Below are 18,621 nucleotides of genomic sequence, written 5' to 3' on the forward strand. Positions count from 1 at the left end.
GAGAGATAAATTCATAATTGTGAGTTTTAAAGTCCAAGGGAGGAAAAAAAATATCGTAATATATCTCTGTTATATATCGCAAAATTCTGACTTTATTTCTCGCAATTGTGAGTTTATATCAAGCAATTTTGAGAAAAAAAAGTCTGATTTGCGAGATACAAACTTGCAAGAAAAAAGTCAGAATTATGTACATATATAAAAAATATATATACATATATAATTAAAAAAAAAAAGATTTATTATTTATTCAGTGGTGGAAACAGCTTGCATAGATAAAGAGAAGAATGGAGAGGGGGAAAAAAAAAGGAAGAAGGAAATAAACAAAGAAAATCAACTGACAAGTCCATAATCGTACAGAAAGAACATTTGAGAAACAGCAAGTGACACATTGAATTAAATGTGAAATTTTAAAGTAGGAACCTGAAATATTATTTACAGCTTTGGAAAATCATTTTTACAGTTTACACAATTTCCTGCCATGATATAAGCGTTCTGTGATGTTTTTAGGGTATTACTAAATGGTTGATATGGTCTACTGAATGGTTGCTTTAGAGTTACTTTAGAGTCATCAAGGTGGTTTCTTGGGCATTGATACTATATATAGTTGCTAGGGTGTTTCTGCGTGTACTGAGTAATAACTTGGTGGTTGCTTAATGTCCAGCCCTCTTTTAATGCAAGTATTCATTTCTTATCTTTTAATTGCAAGTCAAATGGCTTAGCAAACTAATAGTGCACCTCTAAGAAGCCAAACCATTTCAAGTATAATTCATATCCATAACAACCTGAACAGGACGAGTTACTCACCGAAGTTTAACGCTTAGTAATAGTATGAGCAAGTGTGAGCAATAGTAATAGTCATGATTTCCTTGGAAAACATACAGTATTTTCTAGACTGATTATACCAAGGTTTGGATGAACAGGTAGTGACATTTAGTTTATTTTACCTTGTAAAGGTACATTTCTGTGTCTGTTGGTGAGCCATCAAGAAAGAACAGTCTGTGGTGTTGTGCACCGGATTTGCGTGGGCTAATCAGTCCAAATATATATATATATATAAAAAACTGAATCTAAAACACACACTTGCTCATTTACGTGTGGGAGTTTTTTCAAAAGCACAAGTGCCTAACATCTTTCATAATTCTGATATTATTTGAAACAGCAGGCTTCCCATTTATTATCATATGTATGTAAAAGCAGAGTAGTTTCTGAACCAAATTAGACATTTTGTCGACATTCTGGTGGCTTTGAAGCTGCAGTCAGGTCACAATCAGCCATGATTAGTGTGAAAGAAATAGTAGAGGCAGGGAAATGATGAATCATGGTATTTATGTATCGATGAATAGTTTTTCTGTTAACACCCATGACGTTTCTCCTGACTTTTGATATGAGATTACATGCCTCTTCTTTTGAGTCGGACAGTTGATTTGAATTATGCAAGCTCTTTTATCTGTTACTCTTATTTGTTTTCTTGTTAATGTGAAATCAGTCATTATTTATCTTTCTGAATATTGTGGGCTAAGTGGAATGCAACATTTGTGTTTATCTTTTATCTGTTCAGTTAACTAGCCAGTTCAGATGTTTGTTTTGCTTTGTTTGTCTCAGAGAGTGAACATTGATTAGTGATGATGCATTTCTTTCATTTTTATTCCTTTAAGGCACTGATTATTAAGAATCCTGAAGAAAAAAAAAGCTGTTTTTGATGCATTGAAAATAAGAAATGTTTCTTAAGCACCAAATCAGCATATTAGAATGATTTCTGAAGGATTCTGTGACATTGAAGACTGGAGTAATGATGATGCTAAAAAATTCAGCTTTGAAATCATAGGAATAAAATGCATTTATGATAAAACCAGTTATTTTAAAGTAATAATATTTTACTGTATTTTGATCAAATAAATGCAGCTTTGGTGAACGTAAAGTTTCTTTTTATTAAAGATATTAAAACCTATTTTACCCTATTAATTGTCAATAAACAAAGCAGATTTTGCAATAACTAAACAATGCAAAATACTAGAGAAAAGGTCATCAGAAGTTTCAGGTCAAGTCAGCAGCACTACCCAAAGCTAATTTCACGGTGTCTGCAACTTGGATGAATTGTGGGTAATTTCTTTAAAAGTAAGTTGCTTAAAAGATCAAATGTGCTGGTCCTTAGCAAAACCTTTTTCGTTTTGGAGTCGGTCTTGTTAAACAGATGTCTTCTGCTTCACTCTGTAGGGCTGTAGCAGCATGTCTCCGCATCTCTGCTGGAGTTTGCAGAGCTCATCTTAACACGGTGCTTTTTGTACTGTAATTGTGATTCTGAAAAAAAGGCCTCATGTTCACTTTACTCAGCCTCCGGATCTGTCTATTTGGGTCAACTTTGAAAAAGAGATGATTGCTGAGTGGTCTTTTCTCTTATTAATGGGGGATCTTTGAACTCTTGGACTCCTGCATTGCCGCAAGGCGGTTTAATTAGTGCAAGGGTCGAAGGCTACGACCTCGCTGACCTGCAAGAACAGATCAGTATTTGAGAAGTATTGATCGTTATATTTGACTAAATGCAGGTAGGCCAAACACTGAAGTTATGGATTATAGAAAAAGAAACATTATATGGTCTATATAGGGCGTTTAGAAAATATAAATGGTGAATTTTCATTTCATGCCAGTTTAAGGAAATGTAGGAGTTTGATTTGCTCATAGACGCTACCAGTCAAAAGTTTTTGAACAGTAAGTCTCTTTTGCTCACCAAGCCTGTGTTTATTTGATTCAAAGTACAGCACAAACAGTAAAATTTTTAAAATATTTTTACTATTTAAAATAACCAGTTTCTACTTGAATATATTTCAAAATGTAATTTATTTCTGTGATTTCAAAGCTGAATTTTTAGCATCATTACTCCAGTCACATGATCCTTCAGAAATCATTCTAATATTCTGATTTTATCAAAATCCATTTATTATTATGCTAAAAACAGCTGAGTAGAATTTTTTTTTCAAATTTCTTTGAATAGAAAGTTCAGAAAGAACAGCATCTGAATTAAAAATATATATTTTTAACATTATAAATATCTTTAGCATCACTTTTGATCAATTTAAAGCAGCCTTGCTAAATAAAAGTATTAATTTCTATTTTTAAAAATTATACTCATTCCAAGATTTTGAATGGTATTATGTATAATGTTAAAAAAAAGTTTTTTTATTTCAGATAAATGTTGATCTTTGGATCTTTCTATTCATCAAAGAATCCTGAAAAACTGTACTCAGCTGTTATAAATATTGATAATGTTTCTTGAACATTTATTTCTTTTAAGCAGTTTCTTGAAGCGGTAATGATGCTAAAAAGTCTGCTTTGAAATCACAGGAATAAATTACATTTTAAAATATATTCAGATAGAAAGCAGTTATTTTAAGTAGTAAAAATATTTCAGAATTTTGCAGTTTTTACTGTACTTTGGATCAAATAAATGCAGGCTTGGTGAGCAGAAGACACTTCTTTAAAAAAAACATTGAAAAAAATTTTACTGTTCAAAAACTTTTGACTGGTAGTGTATAGTGAATTTTCATTTCATGCCAACTTTAAGGAAATTCAGGAGTTTGATTTGCTCAAGAGTCCCTACAGAAAATCCCACACAGCCCTTTCTCTGGTGGGGCGCCATCTTGGGAGATCCAGAAAGCCATTAAAAACGTGCCCTGTATTAGAAGAAATAGGTTGTGGGTCAGGATGTGCTGCGTTGGGACCGCTCATCTCCCACTCACATGACACTGCTTTTGAGAGAAATCTGCTATGAAGGAAAGATAGAAATGTATGTACTTTTATCAAAGCTTGTGCGTTGTTTTCTTTTCTTTTCAGGCACTTTAAAAGATTTTTGGAAGGCATCACTATGTCAACAAAAACCCCCTTAAAGTGATAGTTCACAGAAAAAAATGAATTTGTCATCGTTTACTCACCCAAACCAGCATGACTTTCTTTTGTAGAACAAAAAAAAACATTCTTCAAAACGTCTCTATGCTGTTGTATTCAAAACAGTGTTTGGGCATTTTATTCACTTGTCATGCAGCTTTGACTTTCTGCATCCTGTATCTCCTCTAGTTTTCCATGGAAGAGAGTAAATGATGATGAATTTTAATTTTACGTGACTTTAAAATTCTGACATGTAATTTCTTATGTGGCTTCTTAGGTAAGTTGACGAGTTTTATCTAGATTTTTCTTTTTTTGATTGTTTTTGCCAGCAGTGTTATGGTTAGCTGTGCTTTAGGTTTTAGGTTCATTGCCTTTAAAGCACCATCACTACAGCCACACACACTCAGACAGACATATTTGGCCTTTGAGCGTTGCATTTTTGAGACTGCATGTCAAGTTAAAAATAGCTCAGGTTTTAAATATGACTCAAGACCCCAGCATTCTGTTCGATTTTGTTGCACTCTGGTTCAGGCTGGAATACTATACAACATTTGCCCACATTTTTGTCCTGATTTACATTCTGTATGAGTTGGCGCTGGTTGCTGAACTTCAGAATCACTCTGCAGATTTGAGTAGAGAAAATGATGTAGATTTGTTTTACCATTTTTACCGTTTAGGTATTAATATGTACACTTGAGGCATTAGTATGTACCTTTAAGGTACTAATACGCACTCGTTAGTTGGGCTGCATGATAGGATCAGTGTTGCATGTGATCTTCCTCTCCGTGAACTTGTCACTCTATAAGTATTTACTTGAGGTTTTTACTGGCTGTTCACACATCTTTGCGTCTAACATGCGAGACGCAGCGCTTAGGAATGTTTTTTTTTTTTTTAAAGCCCAGAGTAGGCATTCTGCGCTGGGCTTTTGAAAAAAAAAAAAAAAACACATTCCTAAGCGCTGCGTCTCGCATCTTAGACGCAAAGATGTCTGAACAGCCAGTAAAATACAAAAGTCAAATACAAAAATGCTGTCAAATACAAAAGTTGCCATGCCAGCCTGCTACTGTAAACAAAAGCTCACAAGGCTTGCTCCGCCTCTGTGGTCTTCTGATTGGTCCACTGTTTTGGAACTGACATTGAGCAGCGCTGCTCAATGCAATCTCCATCCACACTACACAACCAAAAATGCATGTCACATGACCATTTATAATGAGCATGATTTTGTTGTTTACACGGTCATCAAGGATATGCAGAGTGAATGCCATCGTCAAAGTCTTTGTTTTTTTTCTTATACACTGAGGTTACGTTTATACCGTTGTGTTTTCGTCTTAAAACGCGTAACTTTCGCTATGATTACGTCTTTCGTTTACACTACTCCAGCGTTTTCGACCGTGTGAACAAAAACAATGCTCATTACAAAAAGTCATGTGACATGCGTTTTTGTTTGTGTAGTGTGGATGGAGATTGTTTCTGAAATGCAATGAAATCAGCAGTATAGACGAGGATCGTGTTCTTTTTAAAACGCCACTTTAAAATGAAAACGCACTACTGCAAATGGCCTGAAATGCAACTCTGGAGCTTTCGAACTAAGGCGGGGTCTGCAGGATTTTTTAGAAGTCTAAGAAAAATGCCGGAGTAGTGTAAACGGCAGCCGTTACTGTAGCCGTTAGACGCAAAAGTTCTGTGTTTCAAAATGAAAACACACTAGTGTAAACATAGTTTAAGTTCTGTTAACTTGACACAGCATCTTAGGCTACATTTACACTAGTGCATTTTCGTTTTAAAGGGGTCGTCGGATGCCCATTTTCCACAAGTTGATATGGTTCTTTAGCGTCTTAATGAAAAGTCTATACTATACGTTGGTTATAAATTTTCAATGGTAGTGTAAAACAACACTCTTTTTACCTTGCCAAAATCAGCTCTGCAAAAAAATCCTGTTTTGGTTGCGGTTGCTTTAAATGCAAATGAGCTCTGCTCGCCCCGCCCCTCTCTTCTTTCTGTGGAGTGACGAGCCTGTTTAATTTAGCTGCATTTAGCCACGTTTAGCTGCTAAATTTGCTAACTAGCACGTTATTAGGAAAGGCGATTGCAAGGATTCATAAAAAAAAAACTTATACTCTGTAAGTGAAGCTGGATCACGAATGATTAGTGCAAACATAGACGATATATGTAGATCGGGAATCGCATTCCCTTCAGCGGCTCAAATGTCGGGAGTAAATGACTACCACTATGTTCATTATTACATCCAGCAACACAACACCTCAATCGCTCAATCTGAGATATTCTTGTCTAACTTACATCCCTGCATCAACAATGGTCAAAAATGCCGGAGTAGTGTAAACAACAGCCGTAACTGTAGCAAAAGTTCTGCGTTTTAAAATTAAAACGCACCAGTGGAAGTTTGAGCACCTATTAGACAAGGTTAACGGAGGCCGATTGGAGCAAAACTCGGTGGGCCTGTTTGACTTATAGCCCCAAAGGTCTGTGAAAAATTTGAAAGAAATTGGCCACTGGGGGGCGGTATCGCATCTTTTGACGCTGTAAACAATTGTACATTGCGCAGTTTTCTGCATATACACACGATATTCATATCGTATGATAGACCTCCTCGTTCCGAACAACTTTGCCTCTAAAACCACTGCTTTCAATCAAACCGTTTTTTTTTAGTTATTGAGAATACTTTTGCAAACTAGTTCTAGGTTTTTCGCTCCGTCTGGAAAAAAACACCACAGTGCAATTCTCTGGACTCTCTAGGTCAATATTTAGCAAAAACATGTTGAAATTTACCCTTTGGGAAGCTATAAAGGGGTCCTTTAGAAAGGGGGGCCTGACCAAATATACCCAAAAGCCTATAAAGCCTAAACGAAAGCTCAAAACTTCACGAAACCCACTAAGCACATGCAACAGGTGATTCTAAACAAGCACGCAAGTTTCAGGGAGATCGGACAACAGCTGGCACTATAACAGACAGTTTTGTTTGTTTTTTGAATGTACATGTTTGATATTTTTAGCTGATTTAAAATTACGTTTTCATTTCAAACCATTAAAAAAATGCGGTTACTTGAAATAAAACTTTTTAAAAGACATTTTCACTAAGTTTAACAAAATATCCAAAAATAAATAAATTAAAACAAACAAACACATAATTTATAAAAACTATATAGACAAAACAGACAAAAACACAACAGAATTACTAAAACTTAAAGGGGATACTTCTCTCAAAATTGAAAATTGTCATTAAGCGCTCACCCTTATGTTGTTCCAAACCTGCAAGACCTTCGTTCATCTTCAGAACACAATTTAAAATATTTTTAAAGAAATCCAAGAGCATTCTGACCCTGCATAGACAGCAACACAACTACCACGTTCAAGGCCCAGAAAGGCAGTAAGGACATCGTTAAAATAGTCCATGTGACATCAGTGGTTCAACCATAATATTATAAAGCTATGAGAATACTTTTTGTGTGCAAAGAAACCAAAAATAACAACTTCATTCAGCAGTTTCTTCTCTTCTTTGTTAATCCTTGCTGCACGTTCACTAGTCGTTATTTTTAAAGTCATTATTTTTTTCTTTGCGCACAAATTTTTTTTCGTAGCTTCATAAAATTACAGTTGAACCACTGATGTCACATGGACTATTTTAACAATGTCCTTGCTAGCTTTCTAGGCCTTGAACATGTCAGTTTTGTTTTTGTCTATGCAAGGTCAGAAAGCTCTTGGATTTCGTCAAAAATATCTTCATTTGTGTTCCGAAGCTGAATGAAGGTCTTACGGGTTTGGAACGGCATGAGGGTGAAAATTAATGTCAGAATTTTCATCTCCTTAAACCATAAATGATACTAAAAAATGTTGAAAATGTGTCGTTTTGCACATCCCTAACTCTAAACACCTTAGCAACCACATACCAACTCCCTGGCAACCGTCCACGAAACCAAATGTTTTCCAGTGCAGCACCCTGTAATCTAGGTCCACATCATGCGTGAAGGCTTTGCATGTTCTTCTCAGCCATACATTATGAGATAAACACAGAGCTTATGGTTAAATAAGGAAGCTTCCACAATGAGGCTCTAAATAAAACACCAACTTCCTGCATTCCATAAGTGACTGCAGGGCATGTGGTCTTTTGAAGGCTGTTCTCTGAATGGAAGATGAGTGAAGAGATTCTGGCCCTTTCAAAGCTCTCTCGGAGACTGAGCTGAGAGGGTCACGCTAGGTCACATGTCTCAGGAACAAGAGGAGCTGTCTGTAGAAGAGTGTGAAAATCACAAACCTCCTCCGCCTTCCAGGCCTGTTGCTAGGCTACGGAGAGGAAGTGGTGTGCGTTGTGCACTTTTTTTTTTTCTTTTTCGCACTGGCACCCTGTGTCTACCGTTAAGCGGTACAAACACACACCAGGCTTGCAGTGACAAATGACTTCCTGATCCTGATTGTACAATAATAACTGTTCCGTTTTCACGACTTCTACAGAGACGTATATATATGGCTGTCATCGCTGTTGTGTGGCTTCCCTGCCCTCCAGCAGATACAGTCTTTTAGTTCTCACAACTGGAGTGTTGAGTATAGCCAATAGCAGACGTGATGATGAAACCGCACAGCAATGTCTTCCTCACAGCATTTTGCGGCTACGGTTTCAATGCATTTTTACCTCAGCTCTTCAATAGCCATTTACAGTCATTTCTGGTATAATGAGAACAGACTTCAGTATACATTTCAGCTGCCAGTCTAGATTAGAATGGTTCTGTGACTGCATAGTCTGCTTATCTGTTGATTTCTAATAGTATTCATTCACACATAGGCTACAAAAAAATTGCTGACGAATATGACACAGTCTGTTTTTAGAAGGTTTGTTGAAATTGTGTAATGCGGTTTTAGGTTTTGTTCAGAAACATATTTACTGTTTTTGCAGTATTGCTGTGCCATACTAAGTTCAGTGAAACTCATATATTACCTACTGCAGATGTGCAGTATCCAATGATGAACTCAATTTGATTATTAATTTCCATTATTAATGTCTGTCTTTCTTCATCACATTAATTAATAAGATCTTACCTAAAAAAAAAGTTGTTTTTTTTTTTTTTTTGTCACTTTGAATTTCATTTTTGAATTTGAAACACCTCATCCTATTTTATTTTATTACTTTATTTTTACTTTAATTTTATTGTACTTTATTTTTATTTTATTTAACTTTTTAACTTTATTTTATATTACTATATTTATATTTTATTTACTTTATTTTATTATTTTTATTTTGCTTACTTTACTTATAGTAATTGTATTACTTATTTTATTTTGTTTTATTTTAGTTTATTTCTTGTATTTAAATTTTACTTTATTTTACTTTTTTTTGCTTTTATTGTACTTTGTTTTATTTTATTTGTTTTACTTTATTTTATTTTTTACTTTTTTATTTTATTTTAATTTATTTAAATTTTTACTTGAATTTTATTTTTATTGTAATTTGTTTTATTTTATTTGACTAATTTTATTGTACTTTATTTTATTTTATTTGACTTTATTTTATTGTACTTTGTTTTATTTTATTTTACAGTTTTTCTTTTCTTTTATTTTTTACTTTATTTTACTTTATTTTTTGCTTCTATTTTATTGTACTTTGTTTTATTTATTTTATTTTATTTACTTTTGTTTTACTTTTTTATTTTATTATTTTATTTTACTTTATTTTACTTAATTTTATTTTAATTTTATTTTATTGTGTTTGTTTTATTTTACTTTATTGTACTTTATTTTATTATTTTATTTTTTATTTTTTTATTTTATTTTAATTTATTTTTATTTTATTTGACTTTAATTGTATTGTAATTTTTTTATTTTATTATATTATACTTTGTTTTATTTTACATATTTTATTATATTGTACTTTATTTCATTTTTTTTATTTGACTTTTATTATTTTACACTTTGTTTTATTTTATTTTATTTTATTGTACTTAGTTGTATTTTATTTAACTTTACTTTTTGTTTTATTATTATATTTTATTTTATTTGTTTTATTTGATTGTTAGAAAGCTCTTGCCATGAGAATAGAATCAGCTGCTAACATGTTATTAAAATCTAACTTAATTTACTTCAGTAAAATTTACTTTACTAAACAGTGACTATTTAAGACATTTTTACATTAAAAATGTGCTTAAATGTGCTATTTAAATAAAATGTACTTACTAAAATGCAAAATTACAGTCATCATTTTTTAAATAATAATGGTTATTTTGATAAATACAGCTAAATTTAACATGCAGAGTAATGAGGTCATGTGCCAACGGTTTGAAACGCTTTCTGTTGCTTTTTCCTTACTGTTTCGCATATTGTTACTAAAAATATAGCTCGATGTATGGCACATACATCCCGTATGTTCATGTTCCATTCTAAGCACAGTTATATTTATCATTAATACTGCGCAGTCGGCACATTTGCATCTTGCTTTTTTCACGGCTTATGGCAATTGAGGGCAGTCTTATCTTATACGTCAACGCTCCAGAACTTTTCAGTTAATCTCTGTCAAGATGCCAGATGGTTTTTCCAGTTAGCAGTCGGCCCTGTGAATCTCCCCATCAGGAGAGACGTGGAGCTGTAGGGCGCAAATCCATCACACATGCACCCGTTCACCACGTCCACACATCTGATTCACTAATATGCCAGCATAATTTATTACGATTAGCCGGATGTATTATTACGAGGACTGGCTCATGTGTCCTGTCACAGATGTCTTGAAATTAGCCAAAATTTTTGTCCACGCAGCATGTTTTTAGTTAAAAAGCTTCAAAACTCATGATGTTCCAAGTCGTTCATCTTCTGAACACAAATTAAGATATTTTTGATGAAATTCGACAGCTTTCTGACCCTGCATAGACCGTAACGATTCCTCGCTTCTACTCTGGAAAAATGCCGGATGTGGCGCATTCCTCATATTAAACCCATTTAAAAATCATAATAAAGCATGATGCTATTAAGTATTCACAAACGCTATGATTCAATTAAATAAATATATGCGGTGCAGGTGTAAAAAGTGCGCTTTAATTATGCGTGTAGGTTACGTACCTGCATCTCAGAGCGGCTCTATTCACAGTAAGCTACTACACAAACATCATTTACATGTGTGGATTGTCTCTAACTTCATCTCTGCATGTTGTTGTTAGTGTTAGTGTTTATCAAAACGTTCATCTCGCGCCATTTCATCAGATTTGTAAGGTAAATCATTTATAAACCTACGCAAACACAGGAGAATACATCATGTTTGTCGGTATGCTAACGGTGCATCGTATTTCAAAATAAAAGTTTAAACACTCACTCTGAGTTTACACATTTGAAAGTCAACATACTCAAGTCTTATGTGTCATTTGTTATAATGCGTAATGTTCGTTAGCTCCATTGTTTATAATGCATTATGTATTCTGACAGTTGTGCTCAATAAAACAAAACGGCTTTGTTAAATAAAAATGATTACTTTTGAACTACTTATTATTACTATTATATATGGGTCATTCTATTATTGTGGGTATATTTTATAGTATAGTTTTAATATATTTTCATCAATATAAAGCTCCAATGCTTATTTTTCTAGTACACAATGATATTTTGTCCCAATCACACTACTGTATGTTGAAAAGCCATCTTTTGTTCTAAAATAATGTTCATATCACACACAACCTTGGTATTCAACTGTCTGATTTTGTAAAGTTGCTCATTCTACTCTGCATTTAAGCATGAAAATGACCTCAAATATAAATAAATTTAAGAGTTTTGCTTTCCGTTAGTTTAGGTTATTAAGACATTTGGGTGTGCATTTCAAAAATAATAAGTGTTTGTGATATAACTTGTTTTATTGGTGTCCGAAAAACCATTGTCAATTAAGTTACCCACTAGAAACCCCCTCTCTAAAAGGAATGGTTTGTCCCATTCTCACATAATTTGCACAGTATGATGATATTTCCTCTAGAAGCACATGGATGAAACACTAGAAGTTATGTTCTCTCTCTTTCCCCTAATATTGGTTAAATTAGCAAACCTGTCAAGAGTGGATTAATTGACTGTCAACGGTGTTACACAAGTATTATTGCTGCAAATTTTAACAAGACAATTTAACTAAAACTTACGTTTTGTAAACAAACCATATGCTCAGTAGTATGCTCAATGTTGAGTATTGGTCCAAAACACTAAAAATGTCAACTAAATTACCTGTCAACTGTGTTACCCAGTTAAGGTAACATGGTGGACAGTAGCAAACATAGATTTCTACAGAGCATCTTTAGTTATATAGCATTTTATACAATATAGATTGTTTCAAAGCAGCTTTGTAAGCTCATGATTGGGTTTTTGGGAAACGGGAAAACTTTTTTTCTTCACATTGTCAAATTCTAAATGTACCCCTAATTGTAGAATGACCCGTATGTATTTGAAATCATTTTAAAGGCTATTGTTTATTTATGTGTATTTTACTACAAAAAAAAATAAAAAATTAATTTGGGCAACGTGCCGACATACAGCGCCGTTGCGCTCCGGGTGTCCCGTCTTCGAATCCCGACTCAAGGGCCTTTCCCAGTCCCGCCCCCATCTCTCTCTCTCTCTCTCCTACTTCGCTTCCCGTCACTTCTAATCTGTCCTGTCATTATAAAAGCAAGGCGCCAAAAAATAAATATTTTTAAAAAATAATAAAAAAGTAGAATTATCCGATTACTCGATTAATCGTCAAAAATAATCTACAGATTACTCACTTACCAAAATAATCATTAGTGACAGCCCTAATAGACAGCAACACAATTGACACGTTCAAGGCCCTGAAAGATAGTAAGGACATTGTTAATAGTCCATGTGACATCAGTGGTTTAACCTTAATGTTATAAAGCTACAAGAATACTTTTTGTGTGCAAAGAAGCAAAAACAGCGACTTTCATGTACTCTACGCTTCATAAAATTATGCAGTCTCGAGGATTTATCAAATGATGCCAGATATTGGCATTTTGGTCAATTGTATTGGTTGACCACTAGTAAAAATTAGTTATTAGATGCTCAAAATGACATCAAGAAATGATGGAAGCCTTAATTGAACTCAGTCCACGTCATATTGTGGTTCCTACGTGTCTCTGTGTTTAATAAAATATGTTAAAAGTTCCCAACTCAGTGATTTTCTCATTGACTATGTTGATTTTTATATAGCCATGTGGTTTTCCTGGGTTGCTCTGCTCGTTAATACTTTCCAGTGGCGGTTGAAGTTGTTAATGAGCACTGGTGGGACTTGTATGACGCTGTTTCCTCATGTCCTCCTCTCTCTTTCCCACCTTTTTTTCGCTCTTCCCCCCCTCCTCTCGCCGAAGCATCTCTTCTGCTCAGAATCAAAGCGGTGGGAGTGTGTTGGGTGAGGAGATGAAGTGTGCATAATTCATTCTGAAGAGCACACACTGGGCGATTCTGCCGTTCAGATGAATGCACTTCTGCTCAGATCTGCTCCCGCTATTGTCCCGAAACGCAGGACCTGCTGGGCGCGCAGATGATCTGCGTCCGCTGTGTCTGTTTCTCTCGTTTCTGGTTATGAAATAAAATCATGCTCGGGGGAAGTGGGGAACTTAACAGGTAAACAGGAGGGAATTGGGGGAGACCCGGGACAGTGATTTCCATTTCCACATTCCTTTGGTTGCGTAACGCTTTTGGAGATTGGTCCAATCCAAACAGAGTTGTCATCTGGTGGCATTGTAACACACACACGTTTGTGAACACAAAATGGCACAGCCAAGAGCCCGAGATCATTCACACAGGTTTTTGGGTCTGTTTCAATCATTCTAGGAAGCGTGTGTGTTTGTTACGTAATGATGCCGTGTGCCAGAGAGGCTTACGTCCACCTATTCTTCTGCCACAGATAGATCTCATGACCACATGTTCAATAATGCTGGGATGATGTTTGTATGATATTTCCTCTGTGAGTGATATTTCCTCTCTTATCTTTCTCTCTTCAGGGACGTCATGTTAAGACGGGCCAGCTCGCTGCAATCAAGGTCATGGATGTCACAGGGGTAAGAGCACAAGCAGCCACCTCAGTTTCCTGTTTCTCTTCATGTCGGTTTTACTTTTGCATGTTCGTTCCTCAAAATACCAGGGCTTTAACCGCCATAGGCTTTGAAGAATGACCACTGGGACACACATGACTCCCTCAATATTCAGATTATTAGTTTAAAGGAATATAGTTCACCCAAAAATAGAAATTCTGTCATTAATTACTCACCATCATGTCATTTTTAAACCTGTTAGACCTTTGTTCACCTTCGGAACACAAATGAAGATATTTTTGATGAAATTCGAGAGCTTTCTGACTCTGTATAGACAGCAACGCAACTGACACATTCAAGGCCCAGAAAGGTAGTAAGGACATTGTTAAAATAGTCCATGTGACATCAGTGGTTCAACCATAATTTCTGCATCGTGGTACTCTAATGAACGCACATCGAAGACTGACAAGGAAGGGAAGAAATTGTTTAATGAAGTCGTTATTTTTGTTTTCTTTGCACACAAAAGTATTCTCGTAGCTTCATACAGTTGAGGTTGAACCACTGATGTCACATGGACTATTTTAACGATGTACTTACTACCTATCTGGACCTTGAACATGTTGTTGCATTGCTGTGTTATTTTGTTTCTGTGCTTGTTCCAACCAGCCTGACATTGCAACAGTCTCAACCAATGGCATTAGTTTGGGGCGGGGCAGTCTGTTTGGCTTGATTAATAACAGATGGATGGAGCGTTTGTGGAAAACTGTTTGCAATAGTGCTGTCAATCAATTAAAAAAAAAAAAAAAAACTAATTAATCGCACATTTTCTTCTTTTACTTTTTTAACAAAAAAATACCACAGCAAAAACAACAAATAAATGACTAATATAAATTTCAAACATTAAATTATTAAAGGCAAGTAAACCGTAATAAACTAGGAACAAGCAAGTAAATTAGCAATAGCATAAATAAATACAGCTGAACAAATTGCAGGTACAGAGATTTAAATCAAAAGCTTAAAGGGGTCATCGGATGCCCATTTTCCACAAGTTGATATGATTCTTTAGGGTCTTAATGAAAAATTTATAATATACTTTGGTTAAAAATTCTCAGTGGTATCGTATAACAACACCCTTTCTACCTTGCCAGAATCAGCTCTGCAAAAATCATCCCATTCTGATGGATTGTCCCTTTAAATGCAAATGAGCTCTGCTCGCCCCGCCCCTCTCTTCTCTCTGTGGAGTGACGAGCCTGTTTACTTTAGCGCATTTAGCCACGAAACTTGCTAACTAGCACAACGTAATCATCTATCACAAACGTAACCCACTGCATCTTCAGCGGCTCAGATGTCAGGAGTAAATGACGACCACTATGTTCATTATTACATACCGCAACACAACACCTCAATCGCTCAATCGGAGATATTCTTGTCAAACTTACATCCCTGCTCCGGCATCGAAACAATGGAGGTCGGACTGTTACAGCTAATTTAGAGTGGGTCTGAGGTAAGACACTCATGTCAATCAACTATCGTAGGAGCGGTCTCTGTACATGTGATGCCACATCTGAGAATGGCTCGATTTGAAAAAGGGAATATTTTTTTACAGATGCATGTATTTTTATCATTATAGGGTAGATTGGTACATACACTGCCATCACACATTAATGTTCAAACAACATGTAAAAGTGAACTTTGCATCCAATGACCCCTTTAAAAACTTCAAAGTTTTCTTTTCATAAATGAAATATAGATTAACTCATTATGAAAAATATTCATCCAAGATCCAATGTTGATCTACTGAAGCTCCCTTATCATCTGAACCATTTCCACACTCCCATTTGATGTGGTCATAAAGACGCTCTGTGACTAAATAAACGCAATTCTTGTCAGAAAAAAGAGACAGAAGCAGCAGTTGTGAGTGGGGTGGCCCACCCTAGTTCCGCCCCTGCGTTAAATGTTTTTAAAACCGTTACATTGGAAAAATTAATCACCTCTGTTAACGCCAATTTGGACAGCACCACAATTTCCCTCCAGTTTAGTGACAAACATAAGTGATTATACATGAGTAAGTATTATAAATTATGTACCTATACTGTTAATTATGTGCAGTAGTAAATCACACTGTAGAATGACAATGACTCACTCACAGACCAAGAAACATGGTATTTTCCTGCTCTGTCTCAAGTGTTGTCTCTTTTATTTGACAGGATGAGGAGGAGGAGATCAAAGCTGAGATCAACATGCTGAAAAAATACTCCCACCATCGAAACATCGCCACCTACTATGGTGCCTTCATCAAGAAGAACCCACCTGGCATGGATGACCAGCTCTGGGTAAGTCTAAATTAGTTGTAGGCATTGTAATTAGTTACTAGTAGTTTAGCTGTTTTCAAAATAATGTAGCTTTTTCAATCAGAGGTGGCGTAGTATGACACAAATTTTAATACATGTGACCCGGGACCGCAAAACCAGTCTTAAGTAGGATGGGTGTATTTGTAGCAATAGCCAAAAATACATTGTATGGGTCAAAATGATCAATTTTTTTTTTTTTTTTAATGCCAGAAATCATTAGGATATTAAGTAAAGGTCATGTTCCATGAAGATATTTTATACATTTTCTACTGTAAATATATCAAAACTTAATTTTTGATTAGTAATATGCATTGCTGAGAACTTTAACAACTTGAAAGATGGTATTCTTAATATTTTGAATTTTTTTTTTTTTTTTTTTTTGAACCCTCACATTCCAGATTTTATATAGTTGTATCTCAGCCGAATTTTGTTCTATCCTAACAAACCACACATCAGCGAAAAGCTTATTTATTGATGGTGTATAAATCTCAATTTAAAAAAAATTATCCTCATGTCTGGTTTTGTGGTCCAGGGTTACATATATTAATGTTTTTTTTAGTCATGTTATATCTCAAATGCAGATTTGCAGATACATGAAACTTAATTTTTACTGTAGTGTAACTTTTTAATTTTCTGACTTCTTTACTTTATTAATTTAAGGTCTTTCTAATATTTAATAAGGAAAATTAGGGTATGACCATTTTAACCTGTAGAGTCTAATTTACATAATCATGAAGACAATCATTTTTTTCTTTGGAATAACATGATGCACAGAAAGACTGGAATATGTTTAGGTTTAAGAAGCTACAGACTCAAAAATAGCTTCATCAAGACTGGTAAGGTAACACTTTCCAACAGTTGCTGATTTCACACTTAGAAACGCAATGTTCACACATTGCACAGAGGTGCCTAGGCCTTGTTGTTTTTATCTGTATGCATTGAACGCAAACTGCCAGCCTCATTTCCTCTGTGGGGAGCTTTGTCGCTTTCTTTGCCCGGCAGCGTAAAGATAAGTGACACACTTGAAGACTTTCACTTGCACGGGAGCATGTGGTCAGCACAACCACTGTCTATTGGGCGTCTTTGTAAGAAGGATTTCCCTTAGAGGAAAAACAATCTTGCCAACTCAGCAGTTGTGACTTTTGAGAGTCCCAGAGACCAAACATATTTAGACCCATCTGAGGGCCAGCTCAAGAGAGCATTCAAAACCAATAGGTGTTTCAGAAAAACCATCATATTATGCTTATGAATTATATTTATTGACTTTTATGGTGCTCCTGAGGCTCTTAATGAGAATAGGGTTCTTTTTATGAGTGTCCTGGGAGAAAAGGATAAAGCCAAAGAAGTAAAAACACAATTTTTGGAGTTTGAAAGTTTGCATGTCACTGCCCCTTACTAAAACTCTATATTAAGGGCAAAGATATGGAGAAAGGAAACAAAGAAATGAAACTGCATGGCTTGTTTTATATTTTTATAGTGTCAAATCTTTGAATTATTAACTGGTGACTTTTCTTTGGAAACAGTGGTGAAATTCCCTTTTTTTTAAAACCACAAATACTTTTTATTGTAACCATCTATCTTTTAACTTCTTCAAAACTTGAAGTGGGAAAGTGAAGTTGCCCTGGGACAAGTTGTGTCATTCACAGATCTAGTTTCAGCTGAAAAGCGTGAATTTCCATGTATGTGTGAGTGTCAAATGTTGCATCTAATTAAAATACCGGTTCTGCCACTTTAAAATGTGAGACGATATAGAAAAAACATTTGTTAAAAAAAAAACATTTGTAGATATATGGATCTTTTCTTTTTTAATTAAAATTTTTTCTATATAAATTATATATATTATTAAATATATTATTAAAAATATATATGTTTTATTTTATTTTATTAACTAATTTTGCTCAAATTGTCCCAAGGGCTGAATCAAACTTTTATTTTATTTTGCATTTCACACCACGGGCTGAATCAAACTCCTTAATGGCATTTAACATCCTTGTTTTAGGTCTTCAAATGTAATTTCAGGATATTAAATAATATTATATATATATTTTTTATCTTATATTTAATTTATTTTATTAACTAATTATAACTAATTTTGTTCAAACTATTTTATTTTATTTTATTTTATTTTTTTAATTGTTCCGGGGGCTGTATCAAACTCCTCTATGGCATTTCACACCTTTGTTTTAGGTCTTCAAATGTAATTTGAGTATTAAATAATGTTATATAAATATATATATTATTTAAATACGGTGTATGTATGTAAGAAAAAAATATATTTTTATTTTGTTAATTTGAGGATGTGAAATAATATTCTATAAATATGTATTATTATATTATATTAAATTTTATTATTAAATACATATTATTAAATATTATATTATTAAATACAGTGTGTG

At 34.4% G+C, this 18,621-nt stretch overlaps 1 protein-coding gene across 7 annotated transcripts in view; it reads left to right on the forward strand.

Annotated features, from left to right (window-relative positions):
• tnikb (TRAF2 and NCK interacting kinase b) overlaps nt 1–18,621 on the forward strand; it is an 83,942-nt gene that overhangs the window by 21,442 nt on the left and 43,879 nt on the right. For all 7 annotated transcript variants that reach the window (XR_007825678.1, XM_051098815.1, XM_051098818.1 and 4 more), the window contains exons 3-4: nt 13,845–13,901; nt 16,082–16,207. Coding sequence is in view for 6 of the 7 variants with exons in the window: in XM_051098815.1 (XP_050954772.1) it covers nt 13,845–13,901; nt 16,082–16,207 (183 nt within the window). In the remaining variant the exon portion in view is untranslated. The remainder of the gene's footprint in view (nt 1–13,844; nt 13,902–16,081; nt 16,208–18,621) is intronic.

Source organism: Labeo rohita, chromosome 24 (genome assembly GCF_022985175.1).
Source record: "Labeo rohita strain BAU-BD-2019 chromosome 24, IGBB_LRoh.1.0, whole genome shotgun sequence".
Lineage (NCBI taxonomy): Eukaryota > Metazoa > Chordata > Actinopteri > Cypriniformes > Cyprinidae > Labeo > Labeo rohita.